Below are 19,503 nucleotides of genomic sequence, written 5' to 3'. Positions count from 1 at the left end.
GTGCCGAGCACCGCCCCTCCCCAGGCTACAGCCTCTGCGCATGCGCAGCCGGCACGGTGCTGTATCGGTAGAGGCAGTGGCAGGTGGACCGGGGTCGGGCCGTGGCGGTTAAACGTGCGGCGGGCCCTGCATCCCCGCTTGGTTCCTCGGGGCGCGCGGGCCCCGGCTCCCGCCCCGCGTGGGGCTCTGGGGAGCTCTGTGTTTGTCGTTATGCCTTGGGGCGGCCGTGCAGGCGCCCCGCCTCGGGCAGGCTACCGCCAAGCCAGCTCCCAGCCTGCTGCCGCTGCCGCCGCCGCCGCCGCCCCCGGGCGCCCCAGGCGGCCTGGGGCGTGTGACCGAGTTTGGCCGGAATCCTGTCACCCGTTTGCGTGAAACGGAGCCACCGGGAGCGCGCACGCAGCGGCTGCGGAGAGGACCAGGCCCTTGGGGAAGCTGTAGGCAAGTCAGGGTACAAATAAAGTGAGCGGGGATTTAAGAATTCACCCTGACACGTGCACCGCAGCCACTGCCTCATCCTTCAAATTACTGGGGCGGTGCTGCAGTCTCGCAGTTGTAGGCCTCTCTGTTATCCCAGAGCATGGTGCCATAGCTTTGGCTGAATTACTGAAGGAATCACCTCTGCAGAGATGTACTACTAATTCTGTCTTCATGCTAGCTCTGTTTATCGACAGTCCAGAGAAGAAACTATCATTTGTTAAAGGGACATGGCTGCTATCCTGAGTTCCCTCCGCCTCCCAAAAGCCACGCGGGAGGTGGCCTACATATTATTCTCCATCCCACCCCTTATACATCTTCGTGTTTGTTTCCTTTTTTAACCTCTGCTGCACATTGGGCAGAGATCCTCATTGAACTCTTCACAGTGATGCCCAGGGATGAAATTGTGGCTCCTCTGAAGTCAATGGATTTCACCATAGGTCTTCTTTTTCCTTAACTGATGGCATTAATTTAGAACCCCATAAGGTGTGTGAGAATTTCAAATCATTCCCTTCAGTGGATACTCCTTTGCATTTTTTGAATATAGAATTACATCTGTCATTTTGTTGCCCATTTGACTGGTTTGGTTAGGTACTTTTGAAGTTCCTCACAGTCTTCTACAGCAATGGTTTTCAAACTTCTTTTCTGGGGACCCAGTTGAAGAAAATTGTTGATGCCCACAACACAATGGAGCTGGAGCAGAAGGGTTTGGGCTGTGGGAGGGGCTCAGGCCTGGGGCAGAGGGTGGGGTGAGGGCTGCGGGGTGAGGCTGGGAATGAGGGGTTCAGAGTCTGGGAGGGGGCTCTGAGCTGGCGGAGGGGGTTGGGGTGCAGGAGGGGGTCTGGGCTGGGTGGCAGGCTCTGGGGTGTGGCTGGGGATGAGGGGTTTGGGGGCGGCTCTGGGCTGGGGCAGGGGATTGGGGTGTGGATTTACCTGCAGCAGTTCCCAATCAGCAGCACAGCCAGGGTGCAGAGGCAGGCTTCCTGCCTGGCCTAGCACCATAGATTGCACTGTGCTCCAAAAGTGGCTAGCAGCAGGTCTGGCTCCTAGGCAGAGGCATGCAAGTGGCTTCGCGCGGCTCTTGCCCACGGGCACAGCCGCCCCCTCCCCCCCCAGCTCCCATTGGCCGGGAGTGCGAAGCTGGTGTTGGGGCAGGGGCAGCGCACGGAGCCTGGTGGCCCCCCTTCCTAGAAGCCGGACCTGCTGCTGGCCGCTTCCAGGGTGCAGTGTGGTGTCGAACAAGGTAGGCACTAGCCTACCTTAGCAGCACTGCCAATGGGACTTTTAATGTCCGGGTGGCAGTGCTGACCAGAGCCGCTGGGTCGCTGAGCAAGGTCTTACATGCTTACAGGCCTTACAAGTGCCTTACATGCCGCAATTCAGTACTGGGTCGTGACCCGGACTTTGAAAAACACTGTTCTCCAGACTTAACCAACCGAACTAATTTTGTGTCATCTGCAAATTTTATCATTTTAATTCTCAACCCCTCTTCCAGATCATTAATATATTAAAAACCACCACTCCTGGTACAGAATCTGTGGCCCTTCACTTTTTTAACCTTTTGCCATGATGAAAATTGATAAAATAAACTTCTACTGTATGAATATATACATGTATATAAAACTACTGTTTTGCATGTATTTTATCACAAAGCATGTTGGAAATAAACTTTCTATAAAAACAGTAACATACTATGGAAGGGCAATTTACTATAGAAGAGTGAATATAGGACTAGGAGCCAAGAGCTCCTCCACTTCTCAACTCTGTCACTGATTTGTTATGTGGCCCTGGGCAAATCACTTCATTCTTTTTGTGTCTGTTCACATCCACGGTGTATCTAAATCTTGCTCATTCTTTCTGCATAACAACTCTAATATACACTGTTTCCTATCCATCACAGCTAAAACTCTAGTCCAAGCTCTCATTGTCTCATGTTTCAATTACTGCAGCATCTTTTTCTTTAGCTTTGACAAATTCAAACATGCCCCACTCATTTCCATTCAGAATGCTGCTGCAAAGATAATTTCCCCAGACCTTTGCTTTTACCACATCACTCCTCTCTTGCATCCTTCCGCTGGCTCCCCCGTCTCTACTGCATCAAATGTAAACTACTTCCCTCACCTTCAAAATCCTTCATGACCTAGCCCCACCCTACCTCTCATCTCTCATTCACTATCAAAAGGTCGATTTCTGCCTCTGATTGGCCCATGATGCCAGCCTCCATTGCCCACTTGTTCAAGAACCTTCGTGCTTTCTCCCATGCTACCCTTCATGCTTGGAAGGCACTCCCCAAAAACATCTGCAGAACTCCCTCATTATCTTTTCTTTTGTTCAGTGCCTAGCACACTGGGGTCTTGGTCCATGTCTAGGGTTCCTAGGCACTCTGGTAATACAAATAAACAATAATAATACTTTCCTATCTGATGGGAGTGTTGTGAGGGTTAATGCTTGTAAAGGGCACTATCATTAGTAAGTATTGTTATGCATCTTGGGGAGAAGTTTCACTATTTTTTCTTATCAGTGCGAGAAGAATTACAGGTCTCAGAGAGATCTTGAATCTGAGAGAAAGGCCATTTTTCAGGAGTTGTGTTGTTGGAAGAACGTTCCGTCTGTCAGAGAAATTCTCATCTTTGTTATATTGTCAGTCAAGTTCAGTAGTTATTAATTTCTTAATACACCATCTTTAAATTATACACATTTGAAAAATATTTTTGTAACAAAATATTTTAAAGGAAAACGGGGATCTTGTAGTTAAAGCACAGAACTGGGAATCAAGAGACATGTTCCTGGTTTGCTGCATGCTTCCTATATGACATTGGGCAACTCACTTAGGCCACTATTACAGATTTATCTACTGATTTTGGATGTCCACTCTGATTTTGGATGACACTTAGAACCTAAATTTCTGAGGGGCTGAGCATTCTTAGCTCCCACTGAAATACTTAGCACCTCTGAAAGTGAGACCATAAGTGTCCTAAGTGGGACACACAAAAATTGAAGCACCAAAATTAGTGGGCACTTTTACAAAACTTGATCCTTCAGTGCTTAATTTTATTAATCTGTGAAATGGAATTGTGAGGCCTAAATCATTAAGACAACCTCAGATGGAAGTTACTATAAAGGTGCAAAGTATGATTATTATTATAAAAGTTTATTGTTTCTTGTGCAATCAGAAATTAAGCTGATGCAGATTTTAAAAAATTAATTTGCAGCCCAGCTGAATTTATATAGAAGTTTCTAATTAAGAGTATTTAATAAAATGTTAGTTTTAGCATCAACAATAAGCTGTGTAAACCATGACAAAGTTTTACATAATGGAAACTATTGAATGATATCTCACTATGTATTTAATTTCAGATACTGTTGCCTATTCACAGCAAATGTTTTAACTGAACAGGGTGTAGTGAATCAGCCTAACATAAAGGCTCAGTTTTCTTGAATACATCACATTCCTTAAAGACAAAGTAAATAATTCCTGTTATGTAAGCAAACAAGTTATACCTTTGAATGAATCCCCAAACACATTTTGTACATTTCAAACCATGTAACATGTGACACTATAATATACACCAGTACAAGCAATATTTAATTTATATTGTAAACATATATTACTGCTACATTTAATCTACAAAGCAGTTTGCATTTGTTTATGTTGGGGGGGGTAGGGGGGATTACAGGACACCTTTCACTTGACAATGAACTTACATTCACATTTTCAGAGAAAATTCAGAAATTTAAAGTCATCTTAGATTATTAGGGTGAAATCCTGACCGTATGGAAGTCATTGGGAGTTCTGCCATTGACTTCAGTGGAACCAGGATTTCATCCACAGTGTAGAAAGTGTATATTTCTTTAGACATCCTTGTGTTTGCTTTTTAGTTGAAACTTGCATTGCACTGTACATGGTTTATATTGCATTTGTTCCTACATAACATATTCTGTGAATCCTTCGTTCTGGGTATGGTACAGTACCTACTCTGTATTGATTCATTAAGAGTACTGTATCACTGCATTGCGTGCTGCTTTAAGTTAGCTCTGAGTGCAATTGTTTGCCCACCCATTTTGGACATCACCAATTTCCACCACTGCTAGGGACAAATTAAATTTCACATTTACTTAATGTGGTTTTACATACATTTAAGAATCAGTTCTCTCTCATCCATTAACAATATATCAGAAATTATAGTTTGTTTGAAAATGTGTTTCAACTTAAATATATCTGGTGTAATAAATATAATAATTTTCAAAAAGGACAAGGTAGATTAGCTTTGTGAATTTGTTGATGTTTCTCCTTGGTTTGCATTTTCTGCTTGCACAGAGTGATTCAAAAACTGTCCTGTAGCTCCAATATATAACCTGGATCGCATTGGCCATTTCTGAAAGACAGGATACAAACAAGGTGTCCAAAAAGTGAGTCTCTCTAAAACATGTGATATGATTTCTGAAATATAAATGAATGCAAAACTTCAAATAGTAATGAAGTCACAATAAAATAAGATGCAAAAATCTATGGTTATCTCCAAAAATGTTTGATTTTCGTGTCAGTGCTCAAATAATAATGAACCAAATTATTGAAAACTGTGTAATGAAATATCATTGTATAAAGTAGAGTTACTGAAAATCCCCGTGAACGAACAGAAAAAAACATGGTAAATTGTATTCATGTGCAGAATGTAAACAGATGTTGTAGCTGTATATTAGGTAAAAACAGAACATTCCTATATATGGCAACAGGAATTCTGTTTTGAGCTTGTGGTGACAAATCACTTAGGACGTCATCCTAGTGTTTGGGCGGATTGCTGCATCTATGAAGAACCCAATTGACTTCAGTTTTTCCATGTGCTATCAATTGCTGTATCGGAGCCTGAAAACTGACTACATAACAATGGAACTTAACTCAATATATCTGCTCTTTATCAAAATCATACCTGATCACTCATGATTTTTTATTCCTGACGGGTCTTGCAGATCCAACAGTTCTAGGAGAGGAAGCCAGAATCTATTCCTTCTTCTTCATTATCAGAACAGTTTACTTATTTCCAATTACAAGGCAACTAATTTACACTGTACAAATCTACTGACAGCACTGTGGTTATACAGTTGGCATTGAGGGCACAACTTTAGGTATCAGAATTACATAGATACAAATTTCAGAGTAGCAGCCGTGTTAGTCTGTATTTGCAAAAAGAATGCATCCGATGAAGTGAGCTGTAGTTCACGAAAGCTTATGCTCAAATAAATTGGTTAGTCTCTAAGGTGCCACTAGTACTCCTTTTCTTTTTATAGATACAAATGAGGGTAGTATGTAGGATGCATGAGAAGGAAAGAACTCAGCTTGACTTACAGATTCTGGGTTGATTCTGTAGGGCTGGGAATTAGAAAAGCCAAACTTTTCTATACATTTTATATAGAACTGAGACACAATAAATACGGCACCCCACAATGCTGTTTGTACAGTGACACTTTTCAGAGTAGATCTGCATCTTCAGTGCCATTCTCATGAGGTTGGCTTCAGTAGGGCCAGGATATCACCCATGGTTTATAATGACATCAGAACCCATCAAGAAAACTCAGGTTTAACTACAGAGTTGCTACTAGCAACTCCATAATATCACTAAAATAAGAGTGACAAATAAACAAACATGGATATATATAGGCATAATTTCATTGAGGAGTTCTGGTATAAGAGTAGCACTCTCATGGCTTAAATCCAACACTGAATTTTTATTAAAAAGAAAAGGAGTACTTGTGGCACCTTGGAGACTAACCAATTTATTTGAGCATGAGCTTTCGCGAAAGCTCATGCTCAAATAAATTGGTTAGTCTCTAAGGTGCCACAAGTACTCCTTTTCTTTTTGCGAATACAGACTAACACGGCTGTTACTCTGAAACCTGAATTTTTATTGTCACATATATGATACGACTATGTCCTGTTTTTGTAATATCAGATATACTGATTGAAATTTCAAAGTAGTGCAGAGCATTTAACCATTAATCTTCCAATTTAAAAATTATTGTGTATTTTCATCTTCAAAATTGAGTTACCATTGTCACATATATGGAACCTATTTTTCTATTTCATATTTTTTAATAAAAGTTAGTGGTTGAGATTTCAGAGCAGTTCAGGGGATTTAGATACAATTGTTGGGGGTATTTATTTATTTATAGCCACCTTTATGGCTTAATGTTTTTAATATTGCTACTTTTGTGGCAGCCACCTTCCCCTGCTCCCCGCTGTTATTGTAGAGGTGCATTGTTTTTTAAAATTTTATTTTTCTGCAGCTTTTGTAGTTGCTGTTTTATTATAAAAGAATTTAGAGGGGTTTTTTTTCTATTTTTGGTTTTTGATATATATTATGTTTTTTAGTTTTTATGTAAAAAGATGTTGAATTTTATAAAAACATTGAGGTAATAAAGCCAGATAAAACTAGCTATTTGTGTTTGGCTTGGGGCGGGGGAGGGAATTCAGCAAAGATTGCCAGGAAACATTGGCAGCTGCTTAAAAAGTGTTTTGCTTAGTTTTTGCAATTTTGAATGAAAGATTGAAATGGATTTTTGGTGGAATTTTTTAAAAGCTAATTAATTATAAACATACCAAATGGTGTTTTACAATCCAGGAGTGTTTAGGTTTTTAAAACCTTGCATAATTACAAAAATGTATTTTACATTTATTTTAAATATTTTGCTTAATACCTCTGGTGTTGCTTAAATTTTTTAGATAACTATTTTTTAGATAACTATACCCAGATTACATTTTTAGTTGTACATTTGGAGGCAGTTAAGTTTAAATGGAACCCTTCCCCTTTTTTCTTAGTGATTTTGACTAAATTGTTTATAATTATATCATTTGAAGTAGTGGTGGATTTTTTTGCCTACAGCAGTTATTTACAATTGATTATTTACAGACCATTTTTGGAGGAAAACTGTCTTTTTTTTTTCTTTTAGAATGGCTGTAAAGGTTTTTGGAGACAAAAGCATAGTGGTGGTAGTTGTTACCACCTAACCTTTCCTTGCATACTTTGTTTGACTATGAGGGTTTAACTGGGCAAGAATGCACTGAGTTGTACTGCGGCAACCATGTTTTATTATTAAATTAAGCAATTTTTAAATTTACTGTTATGTTTAATACTTCTTTTATACTAACTTGCTTGATATTTTTAGCACTTTGTAAAGTTTTTAACTTTTGCATAAATGCTTTAATGTTTTACTTTTAAAAAAAATTAAGTGACATTTTTAGCCAATGTTTTTGGTAGCTTTGAGCTTATTTTTGTACTTTTTGCACATATTTTTAGCTACAATTATTTTTTTTTTATGATTGCCCCTGGGTTATATTTTTTTAAATGTTAGTGGCATTTAACAGACCTTTGCTGTGCTCTGCCAAGCATTCTTTTCCATAGATATTAAAAGTACATTTTAATTTTTTTATGTTACTGATTTTTTTAGGAGAGAATTTTATACTATATTTTAGTAACATGAATTTTTTCTTGCATTTGTCTAATGCTATTTTCTGGAGCTCATTTTCCACCCAGTTCCAGTCTCCCCCATCACTTTCCTGTGAAGTCATTTAAATCTAACCACTCATCCAGTGCCCTGGAAACCTCAAATTGAAATTCTTTCAATGCCATTGCTAAACTGCTGGGTTGCAGTCCTTGAGAGTAAAGCTAAATGTATAATAAACTAAGTTACCTGCTCCAGATGAATGGAATTTGGAATCTTAGTCATGGAACCCCTATGTTAGGATTTTTTTAATGCCATTTTTTGCTTGACTTTTTAAGAACATACTTTGACTTTAGATTTTGTTAATTAGGTATTTTTTATTTGGCATACAGCAAAACTATGCTGAGCTGATTAGGGTGTACCACACATCCAAAGTTATACAGAAAACCATATATATATATATATATATATATATATATATATATACACACACACACACATATACACACACACCATTGCATTTACTATACATTGCATTACATGTTTTGGGATTGGCTTAGTTATTTCATAGGAACCAGTTTTTTTACAGCATGCTTTGTTCACGCACTGTTCATATGTGACTCACTCTTTAACTTATTTTATGTTTTAGGCTTATTTTGTTTATTGTAAAATTTTTAGGGTGTTTCCCCTTATTGTAGTTAGTTCAGACATTTTGTTTTTTAGCTTATTGACCCATTTCCCTATTTTAGTTACCACAGACATTTTGGTTTTAACCTGCTAATTTATTTCCCTTCCTAATCCTGACTTCCAAGAAATGAGGATTTACCCATAAGAATGGCCCTACTGGGTCAGACCAAAGGTCCATCTAGCCCAATAGCCTGTCTTCCAACAGTGCCAGGTGCCCCAGAGGGAATGAACAGAACAGGTAATCATCAAGTGATCCATCCCCTGTCGCTCATTCCCAGCGTCTGGCAAACAGAGTCTAGGGACACCATTCCTGCCCATCCTGGCTATAGCCATTGGTGGACCCATCCTCCATGAATTTATCTAGTTCTAGTTTTAAACCCTGTTTTGGTCTTAGCCTTCACAACATCCTCTGGCAAGGAGTTCCACAGGTTGACTGTGCGTTGTGTGAAGAAATACTTTCTTTTGTTTTAAACCTGCTACCTATTAATTTCAGTTGGTGAACCCTAGTTCTCGTGTTATGAGAAGTAGTAAACAACACTTCCTTATATACTTTTTCTACACCAGTCATGATTTTATAGACCTCAATCTTAACTCCCCTTAACCGTCTCTTTTCCAAGCTGAAAAGTCCCAATCTTATTAATCTCTCCTCATACAGAAGCAGTTCCATACCTAATAATTATTGTTGCCATTTTCTGAACTTTTTCCAATTCCAATATATCTTTTCTGAGATGGAGCGACCATATCTGCACACAGTATTCAATATGTGGGTGTACCATGGATTTATATGGAGGCAACATGATATTTTCTGTCCCATTATATATCCCTTTTTTAATTATTCCCTGCATTCTGTTCACTTTTTTGACTGCCACTGCACATTGAGTGGAGGTTTTCAGAGAACTATCCACGACTCCAAGATCTCTTTCTTGAGTGGTAACAGCTAATTTAGACCCTATCATTTTTTATATATAGTTGGGATTATGCTTTCCAATATGCATTACTTTGCATTTATCAACATTAAATTTCATATGCCATTTTGTTGCCCAGTCACCCAGTTTTGAGAGATCCTTTTGTAGCTCTTCGCAGTCTGCCTCGGTCTTAATACAAAATTACTAAAGATAGTTATCTGCAAATTTTGCCACCTCACTGTTTACCCCTTTTTCCAGATCATTTATGAATATGTTGAATAGGACTGCTCCCAGAACAGACCCCTGGGGGACACCACTATTTACCTCTCTCCATTCGGAAAACTGACCATTTATACCTACCCTTTGTTTCCTATCTTTTAACCAGTTACCAATCCATGAGAGGACATTCCCTCTTATCCCATGGCAGCTTACTTTGCGTAAGAGCCTTTGGCGAGGGACCTTGTCAAAGGCTTTCTGAAAAATCTAAGTACACTATATGCACTGGATCCCTTGGTCCACATGCTTATTGACCCCCTCAAAGAATTCTAGTTTAATTACTTATGTTAAGCCAGGCCTACAATTGTCTATTAATTTTAAAATTATAAAATAAAAACAAGGATATTTGGCTCACTTTGAAAGGCAATAAAATATCTGTTTCAACATTTTTATTACAACAAATCTGATATTATGAGATATGAAATGGATCACTATCAAGGTATCTGAAAATTATCTATGTTAGTATCTTTAAATGTAATCATGTTTCTTGTTCAGTTCATATAAATTGTACTTGCATTTTTATTTTAACTTTCATACTTGTTAGGCTTGTGTATTGTAACTGTAGATTTCATAATCTCAAATGTTCACATCTAGAACTTTATTAAAAGTGAATACCGTGATTTGACCACAACATACTTTTTTGTATTACCAACACCAATTTAAAAACAAAATTACTATTGAGGATTAGAAATATTAACTTGCCTGCTAGTATTTTAAATTCAACCTGTGCTTTATCAAACCTAAAAATAATTGCAAAATGAGCCAACTATTCAGTTTATTATAGTAGCCAGAGAATTGTGCATCTGCATACTTTGACTGCCCATATTAGTGAAATACTTCCCCGGCTTCTGTCTTTTTTTGATGGTTTCCAAATATTACAAGGGCCAATCCTGCACACTGCGCTCAGTCAGCTAGTTCCATTGAAGTTAGTGGGGTGAGTCATGTCAGTAAGGGGCAGAATCTGTCATAAAATACATAACAAATATTGACTATTCCATGAAATATAACTGCAAGTTAAAACTTGATTTAATAGATGAAATATTAGATGTTTTGTTTTTCTTTAGAAGTCTCTACTTTTTCTAGCTGATTTAAGTGAATCTCTTGTGCTTATAATGCAATGTGAACCAGTAACCTACATCTCTGAAAATGTACATTTACTTTTAAAGTATGAACAATTACAGTTTCAGTACTATTAACAATGAACTCTCCTTCATTGTCTTGGGAACTAATGTTCAAGGAACTTGTGGGAAATCAGAGAACATTTCAAGATTAGTCCTAATTGAATCATCCTGAATTCACCAGAATCTTACATGTAAAAATACGCAAAGTATTCTTTAAAAAAAACCCAAAAGGCATGAAATTAGAGTTGAAGGAAAATAACTGAAGGTACATAAATTCATCTGTCCAATGCATTTGAGAACATTTTTATCCCAAACTACTCCTTCATGATAATACTTTTCCCTGCTCTGCTTCCTCACAAGTTTTTCTGAAGGAGAACTAACAGTACAGTAAAAACTAGAGTAAATGCTTAACAAAGAGACTGTAAAGTGCCCTTATATAATGAATACATATGCAGCCAAGAAGAATTTAGTGCTCCACCTAACATCTTGACCTAAAGCTGCGACTGGATCAGTGAGAGAAAGAGAACAACCCTACTTATAGCTCCAAGCACTGTACTGTTTGGAATCATTGTTGTAGAACAGTGGATCATCTCATCCCCAGGTATAGTCACTAGACTTGGTACTAAAGGATTTTGTGACCCATACTCTGGGCTTCCATTACTACCTTAACAGTGAGCCTTTGCACTAGGCCCCAGTGTTCTACTGCTGCCCATTTCATTCAGTTGTGCCAGCTTTAACTATGCTAGAGAGCTTGTGCTTTTGTATTTTAAAGCCTGATCCAAAGCCCATTGAAGTTAGTGCAAGGACTCTCAATAACTCCAAAGTGTTTTGGATCATGACCATTGAAATTAGTGGGAGTTTGGCACCTAAATACCTTCAAGGATCTGGTCCTTGGTGCCTAAAGATTGTGGTGATGGGAAATACTGGAACTACTCGTATTAGACACTATTTTTGATTTAGCAGGATAAATATGAAGATTTTAGCTGTCCCTCAGCTGCCTTACCTTGACAGGGTGCAGGTAGCCATCCCCTCTCAGGGTGCCCAAGCCCTCCCCAGGCAACTCTTCCTCATCCTGTAGGCTACGGGTGAGGTGTGCAATATAGGTGGTGGCTAGGAGCAGCACATCCAACTTGGAGAGCTTGGTGTCAGGTGGCACAGCGGGGAGGGTCCTCTGCAGCTCCAGGAAGGCATGGCGCAGGGTTTGCACTCGGCTACGCTCCCGGGCAGCATTTGCAGCTGCTGGTCTCCCAGCAGTTGCCCCAACTCGTCCGGCTGAGGAGGAGGAGCAAGAATCACTGCCAGATGCTGGGGCCAGCAGTGAGTCAGGCTCCAAACAAGAGCTGGAGATCTCCTTGCTGTTCTCAGATACATTTCTACAGTCCATTGGTGACTTCCAAGGTGGACAGGGACCTGTAATCAACAAGAGCAGCTCTGAAACCATCCAACCCCTGGAGCAGTAACAGTGCTGCAAACCCATGGTGAAGCTCAAAAACCTCAGCAAGAGAGCAAATAGGATTTGCACTGCAAGTGAAGAAGGTCTTTCTGTCCCAAACCCACATGCATGTACTCAAGTGTAACGTAAGCCATCTAATATGCTGGGACAAGAACTGTGGTTGACAACTTCATTCCTCTGGCACAATGGAACTGTCTACAGCAAGGAGGGGTACAAGAGAGCTTTCTTAGGAATCAATCCAAGACTGTGGAATCAACTTCCACAAGATCTAACAACTACCAAAAACCTGAACACCTTCCATTCACCTGGAAGGTTCGCTTCTTCAGCCTTGTCTTTGCTAATATAAACACATCATCTATTATATAAATTCTCACACAATTTTCTCCCTGAGAAAGGGAAGACAGAAAGAAGTCACTTGCACTATTGGAAGGTGTTCACCTGGTGGTTGTATAAGGAATAGAATAAAAACCCCAAAAGTTGTCAGCTAGAGCAAACAGCAGGATTCCTACTTGCAGAACTGTAGCTCACTGCTCTAGTATGCAGTGTTATTGTAGCCATGTTCATCCCAGGATATTAGAGAGACAAGGAGAGTGAAGTAATATCTTTTATTGGACGAACTTCTGTTGGTGAGCGAGACAAATTGGTCCATAAAAGATATTACCTCACCCATCTTGCCTCTTTAATATCCTGACCTGGCTACAACAACACTGCATACTAGTTTTTATTTATAATTTCTGTTTTGTTATTTGATATTTAAAAACACGTCTCATGAAAGATCCCATTTCTAATCTATTTTCTAATCTCATAGGGTGATACTCTATCTTCAGTGAATATAAGGTGGGTAGAAAGCTGGCTAAATTGTCGGGCTCAACGGGTAGTGATCAATGGCTCCATGTCTAGTTGGCAGCCGGTATCAAGTGGAGTGCCCCAAGGGTCGGTCCTGGGGCCGGTTTTATTCAATATCTTCATAAATGATCTGGAGGATGGTGTGGATTGCACTCTCAGCAAATTTGCGGATGATACTAAACTGGGAGGAGTGGTAGATACGCTGGAGGGGAGGGATAGGATACAGAAGGACCTAGACCAATTGGAAGATTGGGCCAAAAGGAATCTGATGAGGTTCAATAAGGATAAGTGCAGGGTCCTGCACTTAGGACGGAAGAACCCAATGCACAGCTACAGACTAGGGACCGAATGGCTAGGCAGCAGTTCTGCAGAAAAGGACCTAGGGGTGACAGTGGACGAGAAGCTGGATATGAGTCAGCAGTGTGCCCTTGTTGCCAAGAAGGCCAATGGCATTTTGGGATGTATAAGTAGGGGCATAGCGAGCAGATCGAGGGACGTGATCGTTCCCCTCTATTCGACATTGGTGAGGCCTCATCTGGAGTACTGTGTGCAGTTTTGGGCCCCACACTTCAAGAAGGATGTGGATAAATTGGAGAGAGTCCAGCGAAGGGCAACAAAAATGATTAGGGGACTGGAACACATGAGTTATGAGGAGAGGCTGAGGGAGCTGGGATTGTTTAGCCTGCAGAAGAGAAGAATGAGGGGGGATTTGATAGCTGCTTTCAACTACCTGAAAGGGGGTTCCAAAGAGGATGGCTCTAGACTGTTCTCAATGGTAGCAGATGACAGAACGAGGAGTAATGGTCTCAAGTTGCAGTGGGGGAGGTTTAGATTGGATATTAGGAAAAACTTTTTCACTAAGAGGGTGGTGAAACACTGGAATGCGTTACCTAGGGAGGTGGTAGAATCTCCTTCCTTAGAGGTTTTTAAGGTCAGGCTTGACAAAGCCCTGGCTGGGATGATTTAACTGGGAATTGGTCCTGCTTTGAGCAGGGGGTTGGACTAGATGACCTTCTGGGGTCCCTTCCAACCCTGATATTCTATGATTCTATGATTCTAAGTGATGGAGAGCTGACAGAAAGCAACAAATTAATCTGAGGGCAGAATTTGACCCAATATTTTGTAAGACCAGAAACAGGCAATGAATCCTTTCATGTCTGAAATGGTTTAAGGATCATTATGATAGCTCTGTCCTCTACATTTAATTTTTTTTTTAAATGTAAACTTTATTCCAGTTTGGGGTTTTTTGACTTTGTGCCAGAGGCCGTAAAAGTGTCCCTTGAAAACAACAACAAAAATCATTCGGAGAGAAACTCAGAACAATCAGTGAAAAATTCCTTTCTGACTTTCAGAAAAGAGTGTCAGATAATCCCAATCACAAAACTGACTAATATTCCTTTAATTTGTTCAGTCCCATATAGTAACCCAAGTTTTGCTTCACTACATTACTACTATACTTGACTCCACCATCTCAGCTGGCAGTTCTTTTCACCAATTCACCACTCTCTGTGAAATAATACCTCCTGAAGGACCTGATTCTGCAGCCTTTGCTCAGGCAAAACTACTGAATGTATGCCAGATATTTCATATATGACAGGGGCTGGTTTCTCCCAAGTTGGAGATCTGCTGTCATTAGTGCTCTCCTGCATAAACAAAAGCAAACAAAATGTTAATAAACCTTCTATTAATTAAATCCAAAGACATTGTAATCAGGTTCTGGAAACAAAATAAATATAATGTACAAGATGAATGATGGTTTCTAATAGACTCATAGGATACGGAATATTATTTATGCCCTGATTCTGCAAAGCACTTAAGCAGGGGTGGCCAACCTGAGCCTGAGAAGGAGCCAGAAATTATCAATGTACATTGCCAAAGAGCCACAGTAATACATCACCAGCCCAGCAGATCAGCGCCTCCACCTCTCTCACCCCACCTCCTGCTCAGCTGTTTCGTGACATGCAGGAGGTTCCCTGTGGGAGGGAGAGGAGCGAGGGCATGGCAGGCTCAGGGGAGGGGGTGAGAAGGGGTGGAATGGGGGCAGGGCCTGTGGCAGAGCCAGGGCTTGAGCAGTGAGCACACCCTGGCACATTGGAAAGTTGGCACCTGTAGCTCCAGCCCCGGAGTCGGTGCCTGTACAAGGAGCCGCATATTAACTTCTGAAGAGCCACATGTGGCTGCAGAGCCACAGGTTGGCCACCCCTGCATTTAAGCATATGCTTAAGTCCCATTGAAGTCATCATATTCTAGGATGGAGATGAGAGTAGTGAACAAAGTCTAAAGTACTATGGGGAGGAAGAGACAGAGAGAGGAAAAGAAAAAAGGAAGTGGAAATGGTTCGGCTCTTTTACATTGTCCTCTCTAATTTGATGATGGTGTGTATGGATGCACACATGAATGTTATTTTGTTTATTTTGCTATGATTGATTTGGAATTTTTTTGGCTCAGAAGAATATATCAGATATGTTTGAATACACTTGTTCACTTACATTTTTGTTTAGAGTGTGATATTATTATTTACAAAATACTTTTCCTTGTGTTGTAAGTGCTTGTAGTTCAGAGGAAAATCTCCCTATATGTGTTGACCTTTCATTGTGAAAATTAATAAAATATTAATTATGTGAGTAAGAACTCTCACTGTAGTCCCTGTGAACTTTTTGTAAGTAAAGACTTGAGGATTGATACCTAAATTAACTCCGTTTTCTTTTAATTTAAAATTCAGTAATTGTGTCATTTTTGTGTCACTTTTCTGACATTCTCAACCATCTGTCCGCTGTGTATTCAGAATCAGATCGGCTGACTTTAGTGATAGAAATCACTGCAGAGTCATTAAACTCTAAGGGTGGAGAGGGAGAGGGATTTTTTTCTGGTTCATGCATTATCAATAGAATTTCTAATTTAGGATCCAATCCAGATCCCCTTTAAAATAATAGGAGTCTTTCAATTTACTTCAGTGTGTATTGGATAGTGTGTATTTAGGGCCCAATGACTAGAAGACCCTAATTACATGAATAATACTGAGACATGTAAATAGTCCCTTTAACCCGAGTTGGACTACTCACATGAATAAAGGGTGGTCTACAGAGTTTTTATAATGCTTTAACTATATCTGTTTAGAAACAGACATAGCGGTACAACCCCATAGCATAGACAGAGTTATACTGGTACAATGGCGCTTAATTATACCCTGGTAACTTATATCCAAAAACCTAGTTTCCTCATATATACATATACACACATGGTGGGGAGCACTCCACAAAGTATGTTGGATGAAATCCTGACCCCACTGGCAGAACTCCCATTGACTTCAATGGGGCCAAGATTTTACCTGTGCACTGATTCTAGGTTTTAGGTCAAATATGTAACACAGTACTCTGAGACCCAAAAAAGTGTAATTGGGAATATACAAGAAATAGAAAGTATTTGTTTATGGTAGCATCCGTAATCAATGAGTTAGCTGCTTTCTGAACCCAGAGCTAGACTGTATTTGTTATGAAGTGTTGCTCAATAGGTTCATTGTTTCCAAAGAGGTTCAAATGTGTGTGCTCAAATTTCATACTTGGGACTGATCCTGCATTTTCTGCACACCCGACATTTTCTATGTGGACTTCCTTAATGGGCCTCTTAAAGAGACATGTTACAAAATATTGTCTATTTGAAAACAAAAATGTATAAAGCCAATGGCTAGAAAAAAATTCCCATTTAATTTGTTTTTAAAATACCACTGGAAACAGCTTTTTTTCTTTTCGTTTTAAACAAAACTTTCCCTTGCCATATAGGTATTTGCACACCCAAATATTACAGCATGATGTACAGACTAATCTGAAAATGAAATAGTGAAAGTAAATTAGAAAAACCTCTTTCAGTTTTAATAGTCTAAGGTGTTCCTTGTATATGCTTTAAATGTATGATGTAACATGGACATCATCAATTTGAAATCTAGTCAATTTACAAAAAAAAAAAAAAATAGTTAAAAGTAGTTTCAGGTACCACATCATCCCTAAGCCCCTCTGCCCATTTTTTGTAGTTTTACAACCATATTTTCTTAATTGTAAAATATTTTTCTTTCCCTTGTTCCTGTGTGAGAGAAATATTCAGACAACAAGGGAATCTGATTATCTAGTTAACTGTACAAGAAAAACAGCAAAAATGAGTGTACAAAGTAAACCTACTGGAAAATATGGAGATTAAAATGTTGGCAATTGATTTATAGCAATCTTCAGGTGTTATTTGCAACAATAATAGGTACAAAAATTTCAGACGGTGTTTTTTTTTAATTGATGATGTCCATTTTATCTGTTTGTGACCATTTAAATGGAAATATTTTGATCTTACACAATGAAACATTAAGTACTTGTATGTCTGAATGAGATGTTAAATATATGACATTTAAATTGACTAATATATATACACACACACAGTGCAAGATGTGTGTATGTGTATATTAATATTAGTCAATTTAAATATATATATACACACACGTCTTGCACACTATGTAAGTGTGCACAAAGTAATACATACAATTAAATAGAAATCTATATAGAATATACAGCAATGGCCTTTATTATATATGCAGAAAAAGGTTAAATATTACCTTTTAAATATTTTTCTTTATCACAAGTCTTCCAAAAAAATTCCAATTGTGGCTAATGTGTTACCATTATACCTCAAGTCTTTCCTTTCAAAATATGTTTCTCTCTTTGCAAATAGATTTGTTCCAGTTTTGCATACCAAATATTTTCTATATAAATCCACATTTTAGACAAGGTTACTTTTGACAACTTCCCTTCCTGTGGGATTTTTTCAAATGCTAATGATTTCATTTATTTCTGGTACATCAGCAAACAAAATTACATACAAACATTCAAGAGTGGTACACACAACAAGCTCTTATATGGACAGCTGTGGCCATTTCTTTCTAGCTTTGGACATTGATTTGAATCTTTAGGGGATTTTTAAAATTGAAAAATGGTAAAGAACTGAGGAGTAATTCTATTAAATGTTAAATACTTGGGATCTTTATCTGCATTATCTACCTCCCTCCAAACTTCTGCCTGACAGCCTTACCCCTTCTAGAGCATGTCTGTTAGTCAACAAAGGATCAGGTATATATTAAAGAGGGGATATTTAAATTGACTAAAAGTTGTGCGATTTTACTAAAAATTGTGCAGTTTAGTACAGTTTTATCTGTTCTGTTACAATAAATACTATGGAACTTACATTGATTAAAGTTAGACTTCAATACAGTGTATGAATTAGGAAGATTTTTTCTAAAGGAATATTTTTATTTTAAATCGTGAAGCCAGCAATTGAAAGGCTCTGCCACAAAGTCTATTTAATTTAATATCAAGTGTTATATAAAAACAAAATGGAGAGTGATATTTTTATTGGATTCAGAGTAACAGCCGTGTTAGTCTGTATTCGCAAAAAGAAAAGGAGTACTTGTGGCACCTTAGAGACTAACCAATTTATTTGAGCATGAGCTTTCGTGAGCTACAGCTCACTTCATTGGATGCATGCTGTAGCTCACGAAAGCTTATGCTCAAATAAATTGGTTAGTCTCTAAGGTGCCACAAGTACTCCTTTATTTTTATTGGACTTATAGATCAGCTTTCCTGAATGCCACTTTCTCTTTTGAAAAGCTTGGCTTTTATTTTTAGTTCGGTCAAATAAAAGAGACCAGCAAAAACTTTTATAAATGTCCTTTTTTCCTCTGTTGGACCCACGTGATCATTTCTCTGTCCCTTGCTCTAAACAGAAAGAGTGGATAGCAATTGTGCTACTTTTGTAACTTACACTGGTTCTACTATACAGGATTCTCAGCAGTGAAACTTTAAACAAAATGTTTTCCTCTCTCTTTATTTCAGACTCTCAGGAACAGAGGCGAGCCCAAGGATGGAAGCCTCAAGGCATTAAGTCTGAATGGGACTTACTGGTAAATCAGGTCTAACTCTTCTGTATTATTAATTGAAACAGGATGTTCTGTGTTGTTTAAAATATTATAGTTGGGATTCCTAAACCAAAACCCCTCGTGGAGCTTGATCCCAGAGCCAATGCTAGGGAGATCTCAGCACGCTGCTGAAGGGTGACTTACTTTTTCCTCTTGGCGCTGCCCGGAGCTCAGCTGGTCCGAGTAGGGAGGCAGGGCTGGCGGGCGCCGATCCAATCCGGACTGGGAGCCGAGCTCTGCCTAGTCTGCGCGGAGCTTGCAGCCTCCCTGCTTCTGCGGTCACATTGTCCCTCGTCTCCTGCTGGCAGATGCCGGCAGAGCCTTTTATAAGGCACGGGGTGGGCTGTCTGCAGT

At 39.3% G+C, this 19,503-nt stretch overlaps 1 protein-coding gene across 2 annotated transcripts; it reads right to left on the bottom strand.

Annotated features, from left to right (window-relative positions):
- Window positions 1-3,773: 3,773 nt before the first annotated feature.
- Window positions 3,774-19,487, bottom strand: TCF24 (transcription factor 24). Of its 2 annotated transcripts, XM_073330964.1 has the most exons (4): window positions 19,294-19,487; window positions 14,720-14,842; window positions 11,904-12,310; window positions 3,774-4,850 (listed from the first exon to the last, which is right to left on the bottom strand). In XM_073330964.1, exons 3-4 carry the CDS (start codon window positions 12,282-12,284, stop codon window positions 4,737-4,739), a joined length of 495 nt encoding a protein of 164 aa, XP_073187065.1. In that variant the 5' UTR covers window positions 12,285-12,310; window positions 14,720-14,842; window positions 19,294-19,487; the 3' UTR covers window positions 3,774-4,736. The 2 variants fall into 2 exon arrangements, with proteins under 2 accessions (XP_073187065.1, XP_073187064.1); XM_073330963.1 differs by lacking the exons at window positions 14,720-14,842; window positions 19,294-19,487 and having other exon boundaries at window positions 11,904-12,377.
- Window positions 19,488-19,503: the final 16 nt, after the last annotated feature.

The sequence above is a fragment of the Lepidochelys kempii genome, chromosome 2, assembly GCF_965140265.1.
Source record: "Lepidochelys kempii isolate rLepKem1 chromosome 2, rLepKem1.hap2, whole genome shotgun sequence".
Classification (NCBI taxonomy): domain Eukaryota; kingdom Metazoa; phylum Chordata; order Testudines; family Cheloniidae; genus Lepidochelys; species Lepidochelys kempii.
The sequence above is the reverse complement of the archived record's forward strand: the minus strand, read 5'-3'. Positions and strand labels throughout refer to the sequence as shown.